This window comes from Lepidochelys olivacea (genome assembly GCF_965140295.1).
Source record: "Lepidochelys olivacea isolate rLepOli2 genome assembly, chromosome: 3".
NCBI classification, from domain to species: domain Eukaryota; kingdom Metazoa; phylum Chordata; order Testudines; family Cheloniidae; genus Lepidochelys; species Lepidochelys olivacea.
The window spans coordinates 108,799,366-108,815,581 of record NC_140413.1 but is presented as its reverse complement, the minus strand read 5'-3'; the positions used below and the strand labels follow the sequence as shown (position 1 = coordinate 108,815,581).

Here is a 16,216-nt window from a genome sequence, read left to right as displayed (position 1 = left end):
AAGGTTTATTTATATTTCAGGCAAATTTTAGAACCGAGTATAATATAATAAAATGAAAAATATCTGGGCTATTTTATTTCCCCTTGGATGGATGTAATAGATTTTTTTTAATTACAAAAAAAGGATGTCCAATTTACTAGAGAAGTCTTGGTGGGTCAGGAAAGAAGATCGTTATAGACAGTCACTTAAGGTGGGTGGAACTGCCCAATCACAGGTTTGGTCAGATGTAAGATTACCTATTTTAGCGGATGGGACTCTGTGTGTGTGTGTGTGTGCGCGCGCGTGTGCACGCATGCAGGAGGAGTGCGGAGATTACTGGAGTAACTCTGCAAATCCAATCAATCAAAAGTAGGTTTAGCAACATCCTTTTCATTTTGCTCTAGGATTCATCCTAGCTTTGGCGCATGCGTTCCACTGAAGACCACATCATATTGACAAGATGTTGCTGGTCAGTATATTTGGAGACAATCATGAGGCTATAAATGTCTGGGGAAGACAAGAAATCTGGCACAAAGCAGACTGCACACATCTTTTAATCTATGTCTTATGGTCCTTCCTGAGGTTTTCATTCATGATTCTGGGAATGTGATAAATAGAGATCCAAAGCTATATTTTATTAAATTCAAAGCACTATCAGTTGTGAATCAGTCAGACATCAGTGACATAAAATTAGATAATGCTTTTCATATTTTAGCTGGTCTTTGTCTAGCTGCATGCTTGGATAGGTCAGGTGAAAGCGGTGGCCCTAGTTTTTGCAGCTAGTCTGACCTGCAGGAAATGCCCTATTCTGAAGATGGACTTATTTAAAAACGTATGCAGTGTTGTTGTATCCATGTTGGTCCCAGATATTAGAGAGACAAGGTGGGTGAGGTAATATCTTTTACTGGACCAACTTCTGTTGGTGAGACACAAGCTTTTGAGTTTACACAGGGCTCTTCTTCAGGTCTGGGAAAGGTAGGCTTGGTCTCCTTACTTAGTATAACTATGTCACTCAAGGGTGTGAAAAATCCACACCCCTGATTGATCCATAACTCCTTGTGCCAGCTCAACTGGGGGAAGCGAAGGGGACAGTGGGGGAAGGATGTACCCTGCCAGTTCCTGCGACACTCTTGATGGTAGAGCCCAAAGACCCAGACTATGCTCCTGGTGACTCGCCGACGGCAGAGACTGCCAGGGAAGCCAAGTCATTGCCCGCTGAGGAGGCTGCTGCCTGCTCTATGTCCCAGCCCAGAGGGAAGTAAGGCCTACAGACTGTTTGTTTGTTTTGCCCCACTCAGGAGCCATAGACTGTGTGCTTTGCCCCAGCTAGGAGGCTGCAGGGCAACAGTCTGCTTGTTTGTTTTCCCGCCCAGGGACCCACAGACTATTTAGCTAAGTGGTCCCAGCCCCCCGCTTGACTGAAATCACCTGTTTAACGGGAAATTCCAATGACTGTGTGACTGCGTGTACCAAGCCTGCACTGGGCCACCAGGGGCGCCCCAAACTGACATGCAGGGCCCCTGTCACAGGGTACATCAACTCATCTAAATATTTGCCTAGTTTTACAACAGCTATGTAAAAAGCACTAGTAAACGCAGTACAAACTAAAATTTCACACAGACTATGAAATGTTTATACTACTCTATATACTATACACTGAAAAGTAAGTACAATATTTATATTCCAATTAACTTATTTTATAATTATGTGGTACAAATGAAAAAGTAAGCAATTTTTCAATAATAGTGTGCTATGACACTTTTGTGGGTTTATGTCTGATTTTATAAGCAAGTAGTTTTTAAGTGAGGTGAAACCTGGGGTACACAAAACAAATCAGACTCCTGAAAGAACATAAGAATGGCCCTACTGGGTCAGCCCAAAGGTCATCTAGCTCAGTATCCTGTCTTCCAACAGTGGCCAGTGCCAGTTGCCCCAGAGAGAATGAACAGAACAGGTAATCATCAAGTGATCCATCCCCTGTCCTATTCCCAGCTTGTAGCAAACAGAGGCTAGGGACACCATTCCTGCCCATCCTGGCTAATAGCCATTGATGGACCTATCCTCCATGAATTTATCTAGTTCTTTTTTGAACTCTTATGGTCTTGGCTTTCACAACATCCTCTCGCAAGGAGTTCCATAGATTGGCTGTGCATTGTGTGAAGAAATACTTCATTTTATTTGTTTTAAACCTGCTGCCTATTAATTTCATTTGGTGACCCCTAACTCTTGTGTTATGAGAAGTAGTAAACAACACTTCCTTATCTACTTTCTCTATACCAGTCATGATTTTATAGACCTCAATCATATCTCCCCTTAGCGGTCTCTTTTCCAAGCTGAAAAGTCCCAGTCTTATTACTCTCTCCTCATACGGAAGCCGTTCCATACCCCTAATAATTTTTGTCCTACCTTCTGGAATTTCCCTAGTTTTCCAAAATTTATTAAACATTGACATCAATGGCCACAGATCTCTCAGCCAATCCTTTTAGGACTGTTGCATACAAGTTATCCAGGCCTGTTGACTTAAAAATATTTATCCCTAGTAGAGGTCTAATATCCTCAGTTACAAATGGACAGGAAAGGATTTCATTATCCTCATATGACATGAGTTCATCATCCCACTTCTTTCCAAACACAGAACAGTATTTATTGAACACTTCTGGTTTTTCTATATCACTAACAACAATTTTATTTATTTCCATCTAATAATGGGCCTATGCCATTGCTAGGATTTCTTTTGTTCTTAATATATTGAACTTCTTCTCTTGTCCTTAACCCTTCCAGACATGGATTTTTTCCCCTGACTTTAGCTTCCCTCATCAGTTTTCTGCACTACATAACTTCTCATTTATGTCAATTGCTATCTATTTCCCCCATTTTCCATTTGTTATACACTGACTTTTTATTTCGCCACTGAACCAGGATGGGGTTCTTTCGGAGTTTTCCATATGAACTGTATCTTCGGATCTGAGAGTAGCAGCCATATAAACCAAACGGACTGCTAGATAGAAAGAATGCAAAATTCTCATAATCCAGTTGGGCCCTAATATTTTGTTTAGGGGGAAAAAAACCCCTACTAGTCTACTATTTGCTTTATGTGAGCATGAAAGAGCAAAATTATGTCTTATACTAGGAGGACCTGGATACTGGCTCCACCATTGTTTCTTCTTCTGTGCCACCCAACTATGAAAAGTGCAGTTGTTCCTCTTTTCAATACTTAGAATGCTCTGCTCGCTACAGCTGCAGCTCTGGGATGCCCTATTGCCATTTAAGTTGCCCCATTTTCCCGTTAATCCTCTTCCCATACTGCTTTATACTCATCCATCTAGTACACATTATCTCAGTTTCCCATGGGGATGTGAAAGGATGCAGGGATTGTTTAGGTTTGGACTGAACAGAGCTTTGAGTGTCCAGCAGGAACCTAACTGGAGGCACTGAAGGAACAGATGTTGGTGTTCCTCATTGCCTAGAAGGGTAGTCCTCTTTATTGGAGCATATATGTCTGTTGTGGGGAGGAGCTGTCAGTCTCAAAAGACAGAATATATATTTGGTACTTTCCCCTGATCATCTTTTCTACTTCATGGTTGGTTAGGATTACCTGGGGGAACAGGGCAGCAACGATCCTGCAAGCTATGGCTGATTTCTGGCTACTGTGTATCCTGATGGATCTGCTGCTGAAGAAATGTGGAGTTGCTTGTTGGTCACTCTGATGCTTGCCTGCTAGTCACTCTGATGCTTGCCTGCTAGCTTTTTTCCCCTTTAGTGGTCTGTTTCTGTGGGGGTGGAAATGTTGATCCACAGGAGAAACACTGGAGCAGTTATTCCATTTCTTTGCCTGAGCTGTTGTGTTGGTAATGGGAATTTATAGCAGAAGAACCATTATCACTAAGCTCCCCCTGCAGCCCTTCTGCTGGAGGTGAGAAAGATGAGATGCTCAAAACTGAGAGTTAGGGATAATTCTGGCATGAGACTTCTCTGGAAGGAGGGGGTCTTGGCAGCATAGGCTCTTTTTCCTCTTCCTAACAAATCTGGAATATGAGAGGAGAGAAGTCTGCTTGGCTGCTTTCCCCTATAGTCAGGCTGACAAGTGAAGTCACTGGAAGAGCTAGAGTGACACTTGTGCTCTCGCTCCAGCCCCTGAGCAGATGAAACTATGTAACCTGAGTCCTCTGGGAGACTTGGGTATAGGGGATGGGTTGGAGGGCAATTGGAAATATGAATTTATGGGCCAAGTGGGGCATGTTTGCAGCCCACCAGAGCAGTTACCTAGCATCTGGATGCTTCTGCTTTCCAGCTTCCTCTGAGTGCTGGGATTCTTCAGATTCTGATACCTCTATTCCTCCTCGTCTTTCCTGTGCTGGGGGCGCACATATAAAACCCAGGCTTGAAGCCCTCAAAGTGCCTGGCTGCATAGGAGACTGATCACGTGAGCAACTAGGGTCCAGAATCCTTGTTGGAGTCAGTCATGTTGGCTGCCAGCTAAGGATGTACAGTTTACATTGGCTCAAGAGCCCAAAGATAGTCCCTCACATGATTCTTTAGACAGTGTGTCTTTGGCCTTTTTTATGCCTCAGAGACCTTTTCTATCTATTCTTCTATATGCAGTGTTGTAGTTGTGTTGGTCCCAGGATAATAGAGAGACAAGGTGTCTGAGGTAATATCTTTTATTGGACCGACTTCTGTTGGTGAGACACAAGCTTTTGAGTTTACACAAAGCCCTTCTTCAGGCCACAAACTTGTAAGGACAACTGAATCTTCCGCTTGATGGAAACATTCAGAGTCTGAAAGACAGGTTAGACCTTACATCTTGGGATGTGACATAAAAAGATGTAATTACTGATTTAACTCTGCTACTGAGGGGAACAATGTTCCAAGCACCTGGATTATAGAAGGTTAAAAACTGCACTTGGAAGAGTGTTGGTTACTTCTGATTAGATGCAGGTCAGTAAACTTAGAATCCAGGTTCTTGTGTGAAAGCACCTTTGTCTACCAAGTTCTTTAAGGGACCCATTCAGTTTTCATTGCTGTCAATGGACATTCTTCCATGGGTTTAAGCCCTAAGTGAAGCTAAATCCTTTCTCCTAACTAGCTTAACTGAGCTAAAATCTGGGGGCAGAAGAGAACAACTGACCAGTATGAGCTATCTTTGAGAAAGATCACAGCAAGCATCATTTTACTCTGAACCCCCTAGTTGTATGTTTGCCAATTTCCACTTGGATAGGTTCTATCCCATCCCCATTCAGAACTTCTGGCACTAGTTTTTCCACAAATGCTACTAAGACCACATATCCTTCTGATGCTGGGACACCAAGTGCTTTAATATTTCAGCATCTTGTTTTGATCTTCCAGGTATTTTAAACTGCCTTTGACTAGATGCGATCTAGTCCGCAATGGCTTTCTTTTTATCTTACTGTCCAAAGATTTCAACCTTTTTGTCACATTTTTCCATCAAGACTCTAAATCAGCTAATTCTGCAGAAATCCCTTGAGTTATTTTCTAGAAAGGAAATAGAAGAACATGAAACATCTTGATTAGACTTTATCTGTTCCAGTCTAAACCTCCTGCTGCAAGAGTAAGCAGGAGCAGGTGACTAAAGTGAAGGTGTCTGCCAGTAGTACAAAGTAGTCTTGGTGATTGCTCCCATTTTTACCAGGCATACTTTCATCCCATTCAGCCAGGTCTGAAGTCTTTGTCTGAATAAGGAATCTGCTGAAAAAAGTGGCTATAACCAAGTATACTTTAGTTACTCGCAATTTTTAGTTTAGAATTGTTTTTCTAGAAACTAGTTCTGGTGGTGCTCAACATGCTTATAAAGTGACTATTCGTGACATTAGCAGCACATTTGTGAACTGAACTTCGGTACTTGCTGATATCAAACATCATTTTTTAAAAGGTATCTATTATTTGTTGCACCAAAAAATGTATATTGTACTTTAAACTTTATATAGTGCAACCTCAATTATTGGGGTGAGAAGCGCTTTTCTTTAAATGGGAGAGGAGGAAGAGGAGTTAGACTTTCTCATTTTCCCTCCCCAGTTCCCCTGGTGACCCTCCCTCTAGCTGGTGCAATATTTCATCCCCACGTAAATGTACCGTATGTTCATTACTAACTGAAACACTTGTACAGGTATAAAATTTCTATGCATAAAGGATAATACACACAGCCTGTATATTACACTTTATGGAGGAAATACTGGATGTGATTCCCTCTAGATCCTGTGATCACAAGAGTGAAGCTGTAGATGGCAATAAAACCCATCTACATTGACATTCACAATTAACAGCTAATATACTGAGAGCCAAACGGTAGAACAAAGCTTTAACAGACTAAAACCATGTCTTTGTGTCATTACTGGAAAGAAGCAATCAATGATATACTGTATACCTGTGTAACTTACCTCTTCAGTGAGCTCCCCAAATACAGACAAAACATCTATCAGGAGACTTGCAGTATAAAAGGACTTTATCATGTTTCTACAAGAAACAAACATCGTGCAAACTTTAGTTTCATATGCTGAATATCATTAGTATCAGGTTTTAAAAGGTAAGCATTTTTAGGCCTAAAAATCTCTAAAAGTAGATTTGTCAATTCATAACTTAGTTGTTACAATTTTTCACTGAAGTCAGGTGCACATTCATTTTTTTTCAACTAGTTTAATCTAATCAACAATAGTCCTACATAAGTATTATTTTAATAATAAAGTCTTAAAACAATAACACAGACAAACTGAATAAGGAACTATTTGACATGTAGTCCTATAGCAATATTAAGAATTTTGCTTATTACTGGTGATCTCAAAAAATGAGTCAAGGAAATACTATAAATTTAAAAATTATATGATGTAACCCCTCCACTCAAAATTTCTTATCTTTGCTACTAACACCACATTATTAAAAGGAAAAGAATTTTAAAATCTCATTTACTTATCACTATTTGAGCTTTGATGTTTCTTTCAGATTGGACAATGAAAAATAATTAAATCAGTTTCACTTTTGTTTATAGTCAGAGTCACTAATCTTAACTTTGTCATAACACTGTATTATCAAACACCACAGGGAAATATTTATTTGTTTAAAAAACAATTGTCACTGACATTTAAAATAAATGAAGGTAGTTTAAAAAACTTTTTCCACAATACTTGGATCTAGGAGTAAATTTAAATTGATAATGCCCCTTTAACTAGAAGGCAAAATACAGATTTTTCAAAACTGATCTGGAGTTTTGCTCTGTAGATGCCAATTCATAAGACATTCTAATGTATTTTCATAAAAATAATTAGCCATTTTTATTATTCTCTAGTAATACCATAAATCAAACCACAATACTGTGACCTTAGCGATGTGTCATCATAGATATATTAGTAGTACAGCAGTAGAAATACTTTTGCCATGTTTGATGATGATGATGATGATTCAATATTGGCCTCAGGAGTCTCTCTTCTTAGGTCAACATAAGGCTGTTTTCAAAATGAGGTGCATAATTTGCCAATAAAATAAGGCATTATATACTGAAAGCCATTCAGAGATGCTAGCCATTTTATAATGGTAGCTTTAAGGGGTAGTGATGAATGGGTTTAAAAAAAAAATTGCGAAGAGCAGATGACAACCCAATGTTTTTCCATAAATCAGGAAAGAAGGACAGAGTTTGGATATTTGAGTTTCTGGACTCTAGATTTATTACTTAGGTTAGGTAATGAAGACAAAAGATACTTTAAGCCATTTGCTTTCATTCTTCACTTACTTGTGAAATCGCCCAGCTCTATCTTCATTGTCTGCATATAGAAACATTTTCAAAGCATAATTCTCCACATGGGCACAGCCAACTATTTCCTGAGTAATAGCTTCATTATCACCCAGCTGCTTTTTCATCTGAAGCAAGTTAAAAATACATATCTGGTTACTGACTAGCTCTCAGCAATTGAATTTCAAAGACATAGGATCAATTTGCTAATTCAAAACAATCCAGATGCAATTAAACACAAAGACACGATTAATAACTTTATTTCAGTTTCTTATAATATGACAGAGCGCAGCCTTTTGGGGAGAAAATATTATGAACTAATAACTCTAAATGGCGTGTATTATGATAGAAGCATTCTTCACAGTGGTCTTTAGAAATATTGAAAGAAATATGCACATATGTTGCTGTGAAGGAATATCTAGACTACATCATTTTTTCCACTATCTGAAAGACTGTACATTCTGAACTCTGAGTAAGGATTGAACACTACCGAATTCATAATGTGTGTTTCACAGAGTCACACAGTAGATCAGTATGACTACATATTTTTTCTGTCTTATAAAACATTTTTGTGCTGCACACTATAGTATTTAATAAAAACTCAGATCTAATGAAAAGGAAATCCCAGCTGTAACCTCACTGCTCTAATGACCTAAATATTTACTGGAATGCTCAGTCTAAGCAGTGAACTGCAATTGAAAGACCTCTTTTCAAAGATGTTACAGAGTACAAGAAACCTCAGGTTTCCTAATAAAATCCGTAAAGTAAACAACACTGGTACAGTTACAACAGGTGTATGTAGGGCTCCTGAATAGACTTACTGTTTGCATTTAAAGACATCTCAGTTTATCCTTACAGAACAAAAAACAGGAATACTACACATAATACAAACATGCAACTTCTATACTGCCAAAAATTGTAAAGGCAACTTTGAATGGTAGTCTATTTTTTTTTTTCAAAGGGCGCACATGAATAAAGTCTACAGGCTAGACATCTATAATATTAGGAACACCTACAGCAACGTAAAAAGCACACAAGTACCCAAAAACAGCCACTCGAGAGTTTTAGACCTGAAATGTGAACATTATTGCAAATAGTTATTTTTCTTTACAAAAGTAAATTAAACATGATTTTCATCATAGCTATGTTACAAAACAACTGGTATTTGAGAGAGCTTAATTTTCTTCCCAGTGAATTATCATTATTTGTAAGTAATTTTGTCAGACTTATATTTGACCTAAAATATGCGAACTTGTACTCACTGCTTTTATTTATTGAAGATGAACTGTCATTTCATACAGATTTCCTTAGCCAAGATTTTACATATAATGGGGCAGTTTTAATAAAGGTACTCCAAAATAAAGGAATAGATATTCAAAGGCTCAAATAGCACACAGGTTCCTAACTCTCACTGAAAGTCAATGGGAATTAGGTGCCTAGAGCTGTGCCTTTGAAATTCTTCCCCAAAGAGCATTGTAGTGCTGAGGTTGAACTTTATGTACTAAATTATGGTTTATAATTCAAACCTAAAAGCATGCACAATGGCTTTACTTTGCCAGAACCATTAAGATAATACAATTATTTAATGCAAAGGCATAACTACACAAAATATGTAAAATATTTTATAATGCAATAATATACAGTATTAAACAATAATTAATCATGATTATTTACAAAATAATGGTGTTTCATAACAAATTTTGTTTCTGGTAATTTCTAGACAGCTGAGTTATTTTATTCTTTACAGCTATACAGCATCTACATTTGACTGAGCATGATAATTGTTTGCACCTCACCACCCGTGACAAAATATGACCTCACATCCACAAAAGCTCAAAAAGCCCTGAGAAATATTTAAACCAAGACCAGAAAGACATTTTTGTTCTTCTGGCTAGTGAAAAACAACTATGCTTGCTGTTAACAAATCATCGCCTCCTTCAGAGAAGCTAAAACGCCGAATTACCTAAAAATGCTAGTCTGTGCAAACATAAAAAATAAATCTGATGCTTCAGAACCTTCTGACTATAGTTCTGACTCCAGCCTCCCAGTCTTGGGTAAAAGAGAGAAAAGGGCAACACTTAACTAACAAAAAATGACATCTGCAATATACTTGATTCTCCCGTACAGAGCTTCAGACAGGGGCACACCATGGAGACAACCACTACAGCAATTAACACATGACACTTCTTATGATAATGGGTAGAGGCCACATATCATTGCTCAAATTATTTTACCTTTTTTCAGATATGAACCAAAAGGTGCTATTGGACTACCTAGATAACACAGCTGAAGTAGATGGTGTAGTACTACTGCTCCAATCATTCATTTCCAAGAGGATTCAGAGAGTGCTCATAGGAAATTGCTCCTCTTCAAGACACCAAAGTTATTTCAGCTCCCCTTTTTTTCAGCATCTACATAAGACCATTTGAAGATGTGGCAAGATACAACAGGCTCCAATGTCAACATGTCAAGGACACTTTCCTGTATATAGCATTTTCAAAAGATAAAAGCAGTGCAAGAATGTCATAAGGCCAACAAGACAGGAGCTACTGAATTAATAGTTAGCCTCAGACTGAACCTAGACAAGACTGAGGCAGTGCTGGTAAGAAGAAAAATGCTTTGAAGAAATAGCTGGTACATTGTCCTTGGCTTCACATTCAATGTAATGCTCTGTGAATCTATTTAACACATCACTAAGCTAAGGCATCAGATAGTATCAGAGACGTTACAAAAAAAAAAAAAATGCTTCTTCCACTGCAGTTTGCTAGTAAACTTTACTATTTACTCCCAGATGAGGCTCTGGCCACAGTGATCCATTCATTAGTCACCTCCAGACTGGATTATCACAATTCACTCTATTCTAGGATAGAACATGAACACAATGCAGATACTCCATCTTGGGCTGCCTCTCTGCTGACGGGGACAGACTTCCATCAACACTTCACTTCTGTGTTCCCTCCATTGTCTACTAGTCCATTTTCATTTCATGTTCAAAGCTTTGGTATCAGAAATCAGATTAGCCCAGAGGACAACCACTTTGAGGACACACTGCAAGATCCTTCATAACTGGCATGATAGTGATAAATTATTTTCCAAGCAAAGCATTCCTTCACCGGGGGGAGAGAAAGGCAGACAACTCCATGAAGGGCAACAGGAATTTTACATGAGAAGTCATTAGGTGGCATTCAGCTTCTATAACTTTATTGATGTATTCAACCATGCATTTTCTTTTTAAATTTACTCCTTTTCAGTTTAAGATACTTTTTTCTTTTGCTCAGTATTGGTCCTTGCTTCTCAGAGGCTCAGATGATTATTTACATAGCGAGTAAGATTAAGGTTGCCACATTATGAATTCTTGACTGATCGAGTTCAGAAATTATGACAGATCTTAACATTTTTAGATTGTTACGTTACTTGATCTTACCAGCATGACAAGAGATTTATTTCTTCCAGCAAGACATTTAGGGTAAGATTTTCAAAAGCAGTCAGCATTGGGTTAACCACATCCACTCATGTCAATGGTAAAACTCTCATTGACTTCAATAGGAGAAAAGATAGGCCATGCATGAGCACTTTTGAAAGTCGTATCCTTAGGTCATCTGATTTCTCAGTAGAGTTTAAATAAAGTATCATTATAAAATATCATTGTAATTGCATCCGATGAAGTGAGCTGTAGCTCTCGAAAGCTTATGCTCAAATAAATTGGTTAGTCTCTAAGATGCCACAAGTACTCCTTTTCTTTTTGCGGATACAGACTAACACGGCTGCTACTCTGAAAACTGTCATTGTAATATGTATACTTCACATAGAATTTTATGGTAAAATTTTGTTTTGTATTAGATTTCAGTTAAGTTTGTGTAAATATATGTAGACCCTTTGCCCCTCCTGTCACCTAATTTAAAAACAATACATTACAACAATTAAACAGTATGCTTGCACATATAGGTTTGTTTCATTAATTAATGTAAAGGGAAAGGCAATTCCAATTGTTTAAAGATGATTTTTTAAAAAGTGAGATAGTAGTAGATTCTCTAATAGTATAGCAAAAAACCCCAAACCCAAATACTCACAGTTTCCAACTGATCCATTAGTTTGGATAAAAATTTGCGGCACTCTGGGGTTTTACTGTCAAGCTTCATCCCAGTCTGCATGGCATACAAACGGCCTTTAAAGGAGAGAAAATATTAAAAGGTCACCAATGAACTTTCTGTGTGTGTTTGTGTGTATGTCTGTCTATATACAGATGTCCCAAAACCAGATATTTTGAGGAACAATTTCATTTTTACATTGTTAAATCATAACTCTAACCCTATCGAGTGTTCAACTACATTCGTTATTGCACACTTAGGGCAAACTGGATTCTGCAAAGATTTATGCATGTGCTTCACTTTTTGCACTTAGTAATCAATTGATTTCAATCAGTAAGTTTTTGCAGATTGAGACCTAAAATATAACTATAATGAAGCATTTGTAAATAAACACCATCCTTAGTTCATCTCCCCTAGGTATAAGAGTTTATCCGAATTAGAGTGATGATTAGGAGTTATAGACCCATTTCCCTTATTAAGAGGCTCCCTTTTTGAAAGAATAGTGTATGTCAGGAGCTGACCACAACAAACTAATAGGTTTAGAGTTTAAATTTCTGTTCTAATAATTTTTTTTTAAATATCCTGATTTAATAGGATTAAATTTAAGGTTTGACAGGTGTAACAAACCTGTCCAATTTTAATATTTTTGGAATTTAAACTTAAGAATTTTCATTTTGTATTCTCAAAACGCAGTTTCTCTATCCAGAGAAGTATTTTGAAGGTACTGACTACAGGCAAGTGAAGCACAGGGAGGGCTTAAGACATAGAAAAGAACTAAGAGTCATAACAAGAAACTTCAAATCCCAAATCTGCCATTCTTTCTCAGACCTCCCAACTGTCCAAAAACTTCTCTCTTCTGATGTTTTATACTCACCTAGTCTCCTGCATGTCAAACTTTTTCTCCAGAGCTAACTATCTATTCTCCTTCCTATGCCAATATTGCTGCTGGATGGACCCTGGTTGAGCCAAATAAAAGTTCAGAATGTTTTAACTGCAGCAGATAGACAAGAATCTTTGAGTACGTTTATACTGCAATTAAAAAACGTGGCAGATTTAGGCTCCCGGGCTGAAAGGAGCTGTTTAATGGCATTGTAGACTTTCAGACTTGGGCTGGAGCCTGGGCTCTAGGGCCCGCAAGGTGAGAGGATCCAAGAGCTTGGGCTGTAGCCTGAGCCTGAACCTCTACTCCGCAATTAAACAGCTCCTTAGCCCAAGCCCAGCGTGTCTGAGTCAGCTGACAAGGGCCAGCCGCAAGTGTCTAACTGCAGTGTAGACATACACTTTAACACCAGGGCCTGCACTAGGCGATGGTGAGTTGGCCATATTAAGAATCTTTTCCATTTGGAGGAACTTTCTGCTCTGTGCCAGAATTTCCTGAATGCATAAGGAGCAGTCCCTGTCCCTGGTGCTCAGCCAACATCCAACCAGTCAGATGCAGTGACTTCAGGTCTGGATGGTATACTTGACTCTGGTTTGCAACAGAAGGTCTGGGCAATCTGGGAGCCTGATCGGTGGTTATGTGTACATTTGTAACAGGTCCGTCAGCCAAAATTGCCTCTCATACTAGGGAGCTTTGAGAATGAGAGTGATATGGTCTTGTCTGGCTTTGGCAAGTCACCCTGGAGGATTAGTAGAAAGGCATATAGGAGGCCTTGACTCCACTGCAGAAGGAAGGCAATGATCCTGGACACATCCTCTCTATCAGGTCTATCAGCAGAGGCCCATACTGATGGAATATCAACTTGGTGATGGATTTCTGCAGCGACCACTTGTAAATGGGGACAGTTTCCTGCTTAGGAAGTTCGCCAAGATGCTACTGGCTCCTACTGGTGCAGAGCTACCAGGGTTATGCCATACAGTTGGCACCAGCTCCAAAGCTTGACTGTCTCTGCAGATGTAGGAAAGAGCAGGAGCCTCCTTGCTTGATTATGAAGTGCATCGCTGACATACTGTCTGACAGCAACAACACTTCCAAGTATCACAGGACAGAAAGAAGTGTTGCATACCAGTCTGATGGCTCTGAGCTCTAAGACGTTTATGTGCGGGTCCATGTCTTCCAGTGACAGTGACCCTTGTATCTGTAGATGGTCCAGATGGGCTCCCCAAACTGCTCTGACATGTCCATGATAGATGGCCTTGAAGATGATGGGCCACAAAACCTACACCTTTTTGGACACTGCCTGTTTTGCAGGGGTTAGATCAGTGGTCCCCAAACTTTTCAGGGTCACATGCCCACACCCCGGTCTGCGCCCTCCCCATCCCCGCTAGGAGCCAGAAGTAGCACCACGGCTCCCGGGGGGGGGAGGGGCCAATCCTGGAAGTTGGAGCAGAGCTGGGGGCGGAATGGGTCTGGGTGGCACTCCCCCTCTGCCCCCCAGAGGGGCTGGCCTGGGCCCAGCAGTCCCCCCTCCCCCAAATATTCCCCCACACCCAACACTAGCGGGGCACATCCCACAATTTGGGGACCATTGTTTTAAACTGACCTCTACCAGAATAGCAGCCATCTCAGGAAGGCTATCAAGTTGTATCAATTACATACTTAATAGACATATAAACTAATAATGTGAGGCAACCTGGTGCCACTGTAGTGGGGTGTGACTTCACCCTATTCAGTAATGACCGAAGTGAGAGGAATCTATCCTCTGGTAGGTAAGCCCTTGCTGTTGGGGGATCTATCTTGGCTCCTTGGAATTCTATCTGGGAAGGGATAAGAGACTATTTCTCACCATCCACTAGGAGGCCCGGAGAGCACATTTGAGACTTAGAGTTTCCTGATGTTAGCTACCTCTGATGAGCCAGTCATTTAAGTACAGATAGACATGAATGCCCTTTTTCTACAGGTGTGCTGCCACCTTTTGTAAAAGCTCTTGGTGCTGTGGACAGTATCTCGTACTGATAGTGATTTGGTCCCATCATAAATCTCAGATACATCCTGTGGGCTGGGTGGATGGCAATGTGGAAATATGCATCCTGTAAGTTTAAAGCGACAAATCAATCCTGAGCCTGAAGTGATGACATGATGGAGGCAAGCATTACCATTCTTTACTTTGAGGTGCTGTATTTGTTCAGTCTCCTCAGATCTAGGATAGGACAAAGCCCCCCCCCCCAACTCTTCAGTGGAAGAGATTTCTATTCCTGATATGTCCTTATTCTGTACTACCTCTTCTATAGCTCCTAGACAAAGTAATGAGGCCACTACTGTTTGTAACAGGCTCTCATGAGAAGGGTCACAGAAGATGGATGGGGAAAGTCCATGGGGTAGGGGGCAAAGAAAAAGAAATGGATGGGGTAGCCATGGGACGTCCAGCACTCATTTGCTACCTATACAGCACTCCTCTGTCAGCTGTTGTTATCTCTGACCAGACCCAATAGATGGTGGTGAAGTGATTTCCGAAGGTCAGGTCTGGGATGGTCTTGATGTGGCTCTCAACACCCTCATCAAATCTGCTGACTCTGGGACGAATCATGGAGTGTAAGAGAGGAGGATGGGCATGCCTCCTGAGGTTGCTTTCTGAGCAGATATTCCAGCTGGCAACTGTGGGAATAAGCCTGTATTCTTTGTCTATGATGGGCTGATATAGGAAGGGCCTGAATTACAGCATTGTGATGTAGATCTCTAAAGAGCTCAGCACTGCCCTGGAATACTTGAGAGAACAGAGTACCTCTTCTGATTGCTTGCTGAAGAGCTCTATGCCCTCAAAAAGTAGGTCCTCTACTGTCACTTGGACTTCTTTTGGAATCCCAGACTCCTGTAACCAGGAGGCCAAGCACATTGTGACTGCTGTAGCCATGTGGTCAAATCTACTGTCAGTTGTAGCGCTGTTTTCATTACCATCTGTCCAGCTCCTCTCCAGAGTTCTGCAGGAGCCTAGACAGAAAGAGGATTACTCTTTCCCCCATCAGAAAACTATTTAGTGAACTGAGTCTGGTAGTTCATGATGCAGAATTGGAGGGAGGCTGATAAGTAAACCTTTTGGCCAAAAAGGTCCAGTTCCTTGAAGACCGTATCTTTTAGAGTCTCCTTGTGAAATTAGTCATTTCCTGGACTGCAATACCACAAGAGACCCTGGTGTCAAATGCACATAAAATGTTTGAAGACTAAGTGGAAATTGATAATGCTTTTCTACTCTGCAGAAGGTGAAGCAAGATGGGGTATGCTACAGTCCATCTGCTAGGTCCAATATGCTCTCATTGATTGGTAGGGCAATTCCTGTCGACAGTGATGAGCTAAGGATATCAAATAGCTTGTCGTGTTCTCTTGGTTCACCACTAGCTTGATGTGCAAGGCTGAAGCTATCTTCAACAGCACATTTTGGAAGATCCTAAAATCACTGATGGCCAGTGTCAGGGCCAAGTTTACTGCTTCATCCAGAGAAGAGGATGCATTAGGTGGGCAAGGCAATAGGAGATT

At 40.1% G+C, this 16,216-nt stretch overlaps 1 protein-coding gene across 1 annotated transcript in view; it reads right to left on the bottom strand.

Annotated features, from left to right (window-relative positions):
- VTA1 (vesicle trafficking 1) overlaps positions 1-16,216 on the bottom strand; it is a 77,239-nt gene that overhangs the window by 39,073 nt on the left and 21,950 nt on the right. The window contains exons 2-4 of the mRNA XM_084622441.1: positions 11,788-11,882; positions 7,718-7,845; positions 6,375-6,450 (exon numbers count right to left, since the gene is read on the bottom strand). Of these exons, the coding sequence (XP_084478567.1) occupies positions 6,375-6,450; positions 7,718-7,845; positions 11,788-11,882 (299 nt within the window). The remainder of the gene's footprint in view (positions 1-6,374; positions 6,451-7,717; positions 7,846-11,787; positions 11,883-16,216) is intronic.